Here is an 11,034-nt window from a genome sequence, read left to right as displayed (position 1 = left end):
ATTGCCTGAACCCAGGAGGCGGAGGTTGCGGTGAGCCAAGATCGTGCCATTGCACTCCAGCCTGGATAACAAGAGCAAAACTCCGTCTCAAAAAAAAAAAAAGAGACAGAATTTACCCTTTTTCCATAACTTGAGTCCTTTATCTCCTATTCAATTTCTTTTTTCGTTTGTTTGGTTTTCTGAGACAAGTTCTCGCTCTGTTGCCCAGGCTGGAGTGTAGTGACACCATCATGGCTCACTGCAGCCTCAACCTCCTGGGCTCAAGTGATCCTCTCACTTCAGCCTCCCGAGTAGCTGGGACTGTTAGTATATGCCACCATACAGGACAAACTTGTAATTTTTAAATTTTTATTTTTTGTAGAGATGGGGGTCTCCCTATATTGCCCAGGCTGATCTTGAACTCCTGGGCTAAAGCAATCCTCTTCCTTGACCTTCCGAAGTGCTGGAATTAGAGGCCTGAGCCACCATGCCCAGCCTACCTATACAATTCTTTTTTCTCGTTTGACAATAGTTTTTAGGTGCTCTTCTGTGCCAGGCACATGGCCCACTGCTGGAATATGACAGTGAACAAGATAGTCAAGGGCCCTGCCCTCAGAGAGCTCTGCAGTAGCAGGAAGGGGAGAGGACCAGGACAGATCATCCAAGAGAGATGATTTGGGAATGCCTTAAATTCTATGAAAAAAATGATGAGTCATGATAGTGACTTGGCAGGACAAGCAACTGCTTTAGATAGGAGAAGGCATTTCAGCAGAGACCTAAAGGTGAGGGGAGCCATGTGGGAATATATTCCAAGGGCACCCAACAGAAGTTCTCAGTTTGTCTTTTGAAAGGAGTGAAAAAGAACAGCGATAAGCCTAAACCACAAATAGAATTGCCTAGATGTCATCGTTTCCGAGGCAGCCTGCCCTTTGCACATCTTTCCTTACCTGCTCATCAGTGCTTAAACGTCCCGCAATGTGGCAACAGTTGTCACTCTCCAAAGAATGGCAAAGCTATTGGGATGGGTGGCAGCCTGACTAATCTATACAATGATAGGAGTGACTTCATTTAGGGAGTCACTCTCTCCCTGAATGAAGTTGTATTAATACAGATGTTATAAGAAAGAGCACAAGAGAACTGAGAACCTAAAGGAGGGTGGAGAAGACATAAAGAGACCCAGAAAGGGTGTTATGGGATGGTGACTGCAATGAGATAGGCCACACTGGGAGGAGCTGGAACGTTGTATGCACATTTTCTGAGCCTTTTTTATAAGCTATGTGACAATGGTTTATTAATTATTTATGAAGATATCAGTTTACTTGTTTATCAGGGCACATGTGGCATCTAGAAGTCACCACCTGTTTTGTTTCATTTGCACCATATCTTTAGTCCATATACCCCTAAAGGTAAATGGCCTGAAATGTAGGCAAGATCTGACTACAATACGTATAACTCACCCATAGGCCCAGCACAGCATATATTCTCACCTGTGGGCCAAAATGCCTTTGCTTCTCTTTTACTCTCAGTAAGAATTTTTCTTCTGTTTAAGTTCCAGCCTCTGTGAGTCATCTCAGGGGGTCCAATCGGAACATGACAGACAGCCTTTGGTTCAGCTGGAGTCCAGCCTCCGGGGACTTTGACTTTTATGAGCTGATTCTCTATAATCCCAATGGCACAAAGAAGGAAAACTGGAAAGATAAGCACCTGACGGAGTGGCGGTTTCACAGCCTTGTTCCCGGAAGGAAGTACACACTGTGGGTGGTGACTCACAGTGGAGATCTCAGCAATAAAGTCACAGCGGAGAGCAGAACAGGTGAGAAGCCCAGGTGACAATAGCCAAGGGATGGTGGGAAGTAGCTTCCAGAGACACATTTTAATTATGATTCTAGTGACAAGAGGTAAAGCCAATAATGTTATACCCTGTGCTAGCCCTGAAAATGGGAAGGGACTGTGGTACAACAGATAAAGGACAAGGCTTTGGTCCAAAAGAGCTAAGTCCTTAGCTTAGCTCTATGAATCTGGGCAGGTCACTGAGCATCGCTAGGCCTCAGCTCTCTTATCTGCAAAGTGGGGATAATCATGTACCTCATCACTGCATGGCTATCCCCAGTGCTTCCTAACTGTTTTTATGTCATGGGCATACATAGACACCTGTGTGCCACCCTGGGTTTAATCAACAAGGCTATCTGCAATTGGATATCATTGTAGATCTCAGCCCTGCACCCCAAAATCTGATGGAATTAATACCTTCACACACTTATAACCCATTCAGGGCACACTCATGCTCCACAGCACCCTGGTAAGGAAGATCCGACTATTAATATTTAAGAAAAAGTACATGAGTCTGGGCCCAGTGGCTCACACCTGTAATCCCAGTACTTTGGGAGGCCAAGGTGGCAGATCATTCAAGGTCAGGAGTTCGAGAGCAGCCTGGCCAACATGAGGAAACTCTGTCTCTACTAAAAATACAAAAATTAGCTAGACGTAGTGGTGGGTGCCTGTAATCCCAGCTACTTGGGAGGCTGAGGTGCCTGTAATCCCAGCCGCCTGGGAGGCAGACGTTGCAGTGAGCCAAGATCATGCCACAGCACTTCAACCTGGGCAGCAAGAGCAAAATTCTGTCTCAAAAAAAAAAAGAAAAGAAAAGAAAGTACATAAAATGCTTGAGGACAGTGCCTTGCACATAATAAAAACTATTAATGAAAGCTCCTGCTACTATATGATTATCATATTACCTCTTCCTACAAAGCACATTAAAAGTGTGTCTGACATTGCTCAGCAATCTTATTTGTATGTGTTGTGGCATGGATGTGATTATGTGATTTTTCACTTTCTCCTGCATTCAGCTCCAAGTCCTCCCAGTCTTATGTCATTTGCTGACATTGCAAACACATCCTTGGCCATCACATGGAAGGGGCCCCCAGACTGGACAGACTACAACGACTTTGAGCTGCAGTGGTTGCCGAGAGATGCACTTACTGTCTTCAACCCCTACAACAACAGAAAATCAGAAGGACGCATCGTGTATGGTCTTCGCCCAGGGAGATCCTATCAATTCAGTGTCAAGACTGTCAGTGGTGATTCCTGGAAAACTTACAGCAAACCAATTTTTGGATCTGTGAGGACAAGTATGACATGTTTTGCTACTCTTGATTCTCAAATGGAATGAGAGGAAGTATATGTTCAACATCTTACTCAAATAGGGTGTGGTTTAAATCCATATTTTTACGTGGGATTGGTTAGATTTGAATTTAGGCAGAAGTCTATGTAGATTTGTTCATTCATTCAACATTAACAATAACAGACAATAAAGAAATAATCTCTCTCTGCCTTCATGGGGCTTACAATTAGGTGGGATGTGCTACGTGTAAATAGACAATGTATTTTGGGTGTGATGAGGGAAGTAAATGATACTGTAGAGACACTGGTTGGGTAATCTGACCCAATACTAGAGAACTTCTTGGGAAAGGAAACATCCAAATTGAAACCTAAAGGGAAAAATTCACCAGGTAGAGTTGGGGCAAGAAGTGGAGAATATTCCAGGTAGAGAGAATAAAATGTTCCAAGATTAGCAAGGAGGGAGAAAGGAAGATCTACTAATAGGGGAACAGAAAGAAATTTATTTGGCCAGAGCATAAAAGGTGAGGATTAAGGGAATCAGATCATAAAATGTTTCGTATTCCATGGTAACGACTTTGAACTTCATTTTGAACCAACTAGAGTCACTCAATTTCAGCAGAGATACCATAATCATTATTTACACTTTAGAAAGTTACTCTGGATACAGTGTAGCGAATAGAATGAAAGAGGCAAAACTAGAAGCAGAGGGATCATAGTTAGGACATACTGATGTAGTCCCTGAGATAAAAAACACTTCGACGGCTGGGCGCAGTGGCTCACGCCTGTAATCCCAGCACTTTGGGAGGCCAAGGTGGGTGGATCACCTGAGGGTCAGGAGTTTAAGACCAGCCTGGCTAACATGGTGAAACCCTGTTTCTACTAAAAATACAAAAAATTTGCCGGGCGTGGTGGCATGAACCTGTAATCCCAGCTACTCAGGAGGCTGAGGCAGGAGAATTGCTTGAACCCGAGAGGCAGAGGTTGCAGTGAGCTGAGACTGCACCATTGCACTCCAGCTTAGGCAACAAGAGCGACACTCCATCTCAAAAACAAACAAACCAACAAAAAAACTTCAATAATGAAGCATATACCAGTTTCTCCCCAAAGACATTTTGGGTTAGATACTATCACCCTCAAACAAAGAAAAGTTTTCAGTGTAGGAACTTTAATCCAAATATTTATGTTTCAATAATACCCAGTATAAGTAGCTTCCAGGATCAGATCAGATAGTTATTGGTTGTTAAGAAAATACACAGTTGAAAGTTAGAAATTTAAGCACGTAGTTGTTTTATTTTTTAAGAAGTATTAATACTATAACAGGTATAACTTTTATGCCCCATTGTATCCAAAGAGCAGTTATTTGTGTGTCAAGAGAAATACGTGAAAAAGAACTAAGAGTTTGAGTTTATGGCAAGCTCAGGATGAGTTTTCAGTGGCTGGCTGTGGGCTGTGTTCATGAAATCTGTTAAGCAGAACACCCTTCATTGGTTACCAGAGCCAGGGAAGGACTCTCAACACTTCTGCCCATTGCCTCTGGTATTAGAGTTGCCAGGGAAACACAACACAAACCCTGGATGGAACAAAGCTTTCCTTACACAGAGAGGAGACAGAGTAAGATCAGCCTCAACAGTATGCATCAGTCCTCCACAGCCAGCTGCAGTGGTTGTCCAGAGATGCACCTGCTGTCTTCGACCCTGACGACAACAGAAAACAGAAGGGGACATTGTGTATGGTCTCTCCCAGCAGCAAATGCAGGGCAGTTGGCTAAGTGCACCCCTCTCTGGCCACAGTAAAAGGACCCTGTCCTGTCTCCTCAGAGGACGGCTATAGCATAAGTGTTAGCCATCTGCCATGTGACCCACATGCTTAAGCAGGACAAAAGAGCCTACACTGAGCTTGCAACAGGGAAAGATACTCCCACACAAGGCAGTAAGCCCAGCACAGGTTGTGTAGGCTCTCGATATCTTGATAAGGAAGTATCTTAACCTCAAGGGCCATTTCTTATACAGCCAAATGGGGGTCGATAGACTAAGACTGCCTCTCCCAACAGCCTCACAGGTGCTCAGTTTAAGAGCTCATACAACTCTGTTAGAGGCTGGGCTTATAGATCACAACTGGACTGTTGTATTCAGTCCTGGATGCTAGAATTTAAGTGAGGCACTTACCAAATGGGGGCATGCCCCGGAGGACCAAACTGGCATGAAGAGGGCCTCAGTGCTGTGTTTTATGAGGAATGATGACTGGTGGAACTTGTTTTGTTTTTCTTTTTCAAGGATTGTATTCATTAGGATTGGGTGAGGCTGTGGGTAACAGAAAATCCAACATCGCAGATGTTTAAATGGAATAGAAGTTTATAATTTTGATGTAAAATCATTCCGGTACTCAGTTTCTCACAAATATGCTTCAATCATGATGAATGATTTGGAGTTCTCAATGTTCTACCATCCCATTGCTGGCAGCTCCTCCTTTGGTACCTGGGTTTGTGGTTTTCGCTACATAGGATGCCTCTCCCGATATCTTGGCAGGATCTCATTTCTGCCTTACAGCTTTTACTAACTCCTGTTGATCACTAATAGCCAGCAGCTGAAAGTTGTGTGTCACCCCACATCGCACTTTCTGTCCCCATTTCTTCTGGTACCTTTTCCTTTCTATCTTGTGTTATGGCTATTTTGGACTCATTTCCATTCCTGGAGGTGAGAGCTAATGTCTTATTTACCACTGCACTGTTCACAGTCCCCAGAAAAGCACCTGGCACATAGTAGGCACTTGTTTCTTTCTACACGTTAAAGATTTCACTCCACTCTCCTTTTGTTTGCATGGCTTCTGACGACAACATAATTCTTACCTTTGCTCCTCTAGCAGTAAGTTGGTTTTTCCCCCTCTGGCTTCTTTCAGGAATTTTTCGTTATCTTTGATTTTCTGTAGTTTGAAAATGATATTCCTAGGCATAGTTTTTTTTGGCCTATATCCTGCTTAGTGTTTTCTGAGCTTCCTGGATCTGTGGTTGGTGTCTAACATTTATTTGTGGGAAATTCTTAGTCATTCTTGTTTCCACTATTTCTTCTGTTCCTTTCTTTCTTTTTCTGGTATTCCATTTTGTGTAGGATACACCTGTCGTGGTTATTCCATGGTCCATGGATATTCTGTTCTGCTTTTCAGTATTTGTTTTCGTTGCTTTTCAGTTTGGGGGGTCTCTATAAATATATCCTCAGGCTCAGAGACTTTCCTCAGACACGTGTAACCTATTAATAAGTCCATCAAGGCATTCTTCATTTCTGTCACAGTGTTCTGATCTCCAGCATTTCTTTTTGGTTCTTTCTTAGGACTTCCATCTGTCTGCTTACATCTCCCACCTGTTCTTGAATGTTGTCTACTTCCTCCATTAGAGCCCTTAACATATTAGTGATTGTTGTTTTAAATTCCTGGTCTAATTGTTCCAACATTCCTGCCACATCTGACTTGGCATCCTTGTTCTGGATTCTGGATCCTTGTTCAGTCTCTTCAAGCTATATCTTTTTTCCTTTAGTAGGCCTGGTAATTTTTTTCTTGATAGCTGGATATGATGTGCTAGGTAAAAGGAACTGCTGTAAATTGGTGTTTGGTGAGGCAGTGATGAAGCAGAGGGCAGGATAAGTGCCATCTGGTCCTCTGATTAGGTCTAGTCTTTTAGCAAGCCTATGCCTCCAGGCTGTGAACTTCACAGGCTCTTCTCAGCAAGCCCTACCCCTACCTGAGGTGGGACAGGATGGCTGAAGTGGCTGGGGTTGGGTTGTCCCCCTCGCTCAGGTCAGTTCAGCTCTGATAAAACCCCAGCAGGTTAGGCTTTGGCTTAGTTGCCCATGGAGGGCAGAGTGCTCTAGGGCGTTTCAAAACAATTCTTTTGTTCCCCAGTTTCAGAAGCACAGGGGTGTTTTTCTTTGATATTTACTTGTGATAACCTGGTTGAGGTCCTGGAGCTAAAACTCACAAAAGTGTGGAGGGCCCCATAACGAGATCCCCTGGAGTCTTGAACTGTTACTCAGACTTGTCCACTCTTGTCCGCCAGCTTTTCCTACCCCAGCCCTAGTTCCCTGGGAGATCTGTACTCATATGTCTCTGCTCGGGTGAGCCACGACACTCTGTATTTGCCTGTCTGCCCCTCCTATACCTAGATCCCAGAGCTAGTTGGACCCAAAGGAGCTGGAAAAAAAATTCTTTCAGAGTTCTGAAAAGTGTCGACGACTCTGTCTCCTTTAGAGCCTGACAAGATACAAAACCTGCATTGCCGGCCTCAGAACTCCACAGCCATTGCCTGTTCTTGGATCCCTCCCGATTCTGACTTTGATGGTTATAGTATTGAATGCCGGAAAATGGACACCCAAGAAGTTGAGTTTTCTAGAAAGCTGGAGAAAGAAAAATCTCTGCTCAACATCATGATGCTAGTGCCCCATAAGAGATACCTTGTATCCATCAAAGTGCAGTCGGCCGGCATGACCAGCGAGGTGGTTGAAGACAGCACTATTACAATGATAGACCGTAAGTGTTCCTGGAGGTGTGCATGGAGCCTCCTGTCACTGAGTGAAGGGGCTGTGCACCTTTCTCTAACACATCCATCACCGTTATTCACTTGCATACAGTTCACTTTTGCATAAGCCTATCTGATTGCTACTTGGGGAGGAGGACTTAAAAGGCTCCATGAAATAGAAACATTTTTCTGGGTAAAGTACCCAGATAGCAAACAAGTTAGATGATCTTAAAGTACCTGAATGAGTTAGTATTTAAATAGAACACTTTGCCTCACATAGTTAGAGCTATAATGGAGCTCTTAAGCAATTTGAAGCCACAACTTCAGGAAATTCTGCTGAAGAGCTGCCTCTTTCATTATGTTTAATGTGCCACTGGCAAATCACTTCCTCTGCCTGGTTTCCTTCAGGAGAGGGGGAAGAGTTTCTTGATTACAGTATTCAACATAGGCACATGCTCACACACACAGTCTGATGCAAGAGAGTAGAATCCTTCATTTCACTAACTGTTGTTTATGCTGTGAAGGTAGAGTTGTGACCCCTCTTGGTTCCTTCCCCACCTCTTTTTCCAGGCCCCCCTCCTCCACCCCCACACATTCGTGTGAATGAAAAAGATGTGCTAATTAGCAAATCTTCCATCAACTTTACTGTCAACTGCAGCTGGTTCAGCGACACCAATGGAGCTGTGAAATACTTCACAGTGGTGGTGAGAGAGGCTGATGGTAAGTTACCATGAGTTAACTCCACTCTGAGACACAGAATTGCTTTCTCAAAGGTCGTGTGGGCGATCTTTCTGTAACAAGGTTTCAAGAAACTTAAGTAGAAAATGTTCGTCTCCATCAGCCTTATCTCTGCTGGATACAGGGAGATGTAAGAAAAAGCTGCTCAAAGGCTCTTTGGGCAGTAAAGCCTATTATCCTCTGGGTTTAATTATTAAATGGAAGGATAATAGCAACCACAATGATAATAACAATAACCATCATTTATTGAGCCCTTGCTATGTGCCATGCACTATAGGAAGTACACTGCATGTAATGCCTTATTCAGTCCTCTTCACTGCTGGGTCAGTCTCATTCACTACTCTTTTGTTCTGCCATTAAACACTAATATGCCTCAACTGTCTTCACTTCTCCCTGTCCCAATACCTCATCTGATCATACACTTGCAAACCACCCACCAAGTCACAAAAATAACCAAAAGCTTAGAAGAAAAAGATGTTCATGAGAAACATTTTTCCCTTCTCCAGTGAATTTTGAATCGTATGTTTCATTCTCTGGTTTTCTAAATTATTCAATACGTCCCTAATTCCTACAGATAAGACAAAGCCTAGGGAATAGTTATCACGACATCCCATACAACCACTGAGTATGAGCTTTCAAGCTTATTAAATCAGCATTTGTCAAACCACTTGTAAGAGCGTTGCATTTGAGGCACACCTGATCATGTATGCATGTGCCATTGAGGTCTAAGGGATGCTTTTGACTGGAATGACATTAATATAGTTTACCTTTCTTATATATCTTTATACTGTTTAAGGTGCTGTATGAGGTTCTTAAGCATCCCTGATAATTGTGACCCATTTGTGGGTAAGGGGGGAACTTGAAACCTGACAAACTCTGAGGCAGTTTCTGGGCTCACAGGTATTTTAGGCTCACATATCTAACAGTCTGTGTGCTTCCACCGTTTATTTAATTGTACTAAATCTGGTTATGGACAATTAAATAATTTCAAGGGTCAGCAGTACGTCCCAGATTTCCTCATACCACATAATTGAAGATAAATTGGTGAACTGTGGAAAGACTTTAGACTTCATTAGACTGCAATGAAGACAGTGTTTTACTACATGCATGTAAGATAGTAAGCAAAAAAGTCACACCCCAGAAAGTAGCCTTGCGTTCCCCAGCCAGATAGGTTTCTATTATTCATGTCCATGGAGATGGGCTGCGATTTCCAGGTTATCTAAGATAACAATCCATCTCTCATAAATGCCATTTATAGTGTATATATACTCATGCTAAAGACAACATTCCTTTTTAACTACTGCCAACAAAATATTTCTAAGGCCCACTTATGAGCAAATCTTATTAAACAAGAGTCCGGGATGCTATGATAAACCCCCATTACACCACTCCTTGAAGCTCACTCTAAATAGCATCTGATCGCTATAGTATTTTATCTTCCTACTTATGCTTTTCTCTAGCCAACATCAAAACTGGTTTGCAGTGCCAAGACACACAACAGGCTGGGTGGACAGAGGAAGAGTTCTGGGAAGTGCTCTGAGTAAGGGGCCAAATTTGGACGAGGATTAAACTGTACTCAAGATAACAGAGAGCCACACACAGAGCAATGAGCAAACTGGGCATGGCATGTGGAGCGCCCCTTGTGGGATGACTGCTCTGGCCTAGGACATGATTTCTCTTATCTGTTTCCTATTTCCCAGGTCATAGGGGTTTCCTTATTAGCTCAACTACAATGGTTATTGGCAGAGAGTTTATCAAGTGGGCTGACTCACAGTGGGAGTTGGCCAACACTCTGGAGTTGTGAGACATGCTATCATTTAATGCAATGAGCTACCCTCATTTTATTTCCTAGGAAAATGATGAGCTATATGTGCATGTTTGTATCTGTGTGTGTATTTTATAGACATAGTATTTATTTTTATGTATTTTAGAAAAAGTGAATTAAAAATTATTAGGAGAATTTTACATCATCCTTTGAGATCACAGAATCTGTACTTTGGAAATGGCCAGAGATAACGGATGAGGAGGCAGCCGTAGAAACCTAATTTTAAATCACTGAAATCACTTAAGTCACAAGAAAGGCAGTCTTTAACTGTGGGTTTTCTCCTCCAGGCAGTGATGAGCTGAAGCCAGAACAACAGCACCCTCTCCCTTCCTACCTGGAATACAGGCAGAATGCTTCCATTCGGGTGTATCAGACTAATTATTTTGCCAGCAAATGTGCCGAAAATCCTGACAGCAACTTCAAGAGTTTTAACATTAACCTTGGAGCAGAGATGGAGAGCCTAGGTGGAAAATGCGATCCCACTCAGCAAAAATTCTGTGATGGACCACTGAAGCCACACACTGCCTACAGGTTAGATGTATTACCACTGTTTTGCTAGAAGGGACATGCTGCGTTACTTGGCACTCAGCTGTCTGAGCATCTGATGCATGTGAGCTTCTGTAGATTAATAACCTATGTTACTTACAAGAGTACTCTGCATTTTCCTGGGTAATTTATAAAAGCTGGATTCCTGCCTCCACTTGCAGGTAATGTGTTTAAAGGGACTTCATCAATATGCAAAAGCTCTAGTACATTAATGGAAAAATTGAAGGTTTTTAATAGATTGTTCTTTCTTCTTCTTTTTTTTTTTTTTTTTTTTTTTTTTTTTTTTTTTTTTTTTTTTTTTTTTTTTTTTTTTTTTTTTTTT

General features: G+C 42.6%; 1 protein-coding gene across 5 annotated transcripts in view; it reads left to right on the top strand.

The window, feature by feature from the left end:
- Positions 1-11,034, top strand: part of PTPRB (protein tyrosine phosphatase receptor type B) — a 122,371-nt gene that overhangs the window by 76,414 nt on the left and 34,923 nt on the right. For all 5 annotated transcript variants that reach the window (XM_017509298.2, XM_017509302.2, XM_037731614.1 and 2 more), the window contains 5 exons: positions 1,529-1,792; positions 2,826-3,107; positions 7,336-7,614; positions 8,174-8,323; positions 10,454-10,697. In XM_017509298.2, coding sequence (XP_017364787.1) covers positions 1,529-1,792; positions 2,826-3,107; positions 7,336-7,614; positions 8,174-8,323; positions 10,454-10,697 — 1,219 coding nt within the window. The remainder of the gene's footprint in view (positions 1-1,528; positions 1,793-2,825; positions 3,108-7,335; positions 7,615-8,173; positions 8,324-10,453; positions 10,698-11,034) is intronic.

Source organism: Cebus imitator, unplaced genomic scaffold (genome assembly GCF_001604975.1).
Source record: "Cebus imitator isolate Cc_AM_T3 unplaced genomic scaffold, Cebus_imitator-1.0 Scaffold414, whole genome shotgun sequence".
Classification (NCBI taxonomy): domain Eukaryota; kingdom Metazoa; phylum Chordata; class Mammalia; order Primates; family Cebidae; genus Cebus; species Cebus imitator.
Note: the sequence above shows the minus strand (reverse complement) of the source record. Positions and strands in the feature narration are given on the sequence as shown.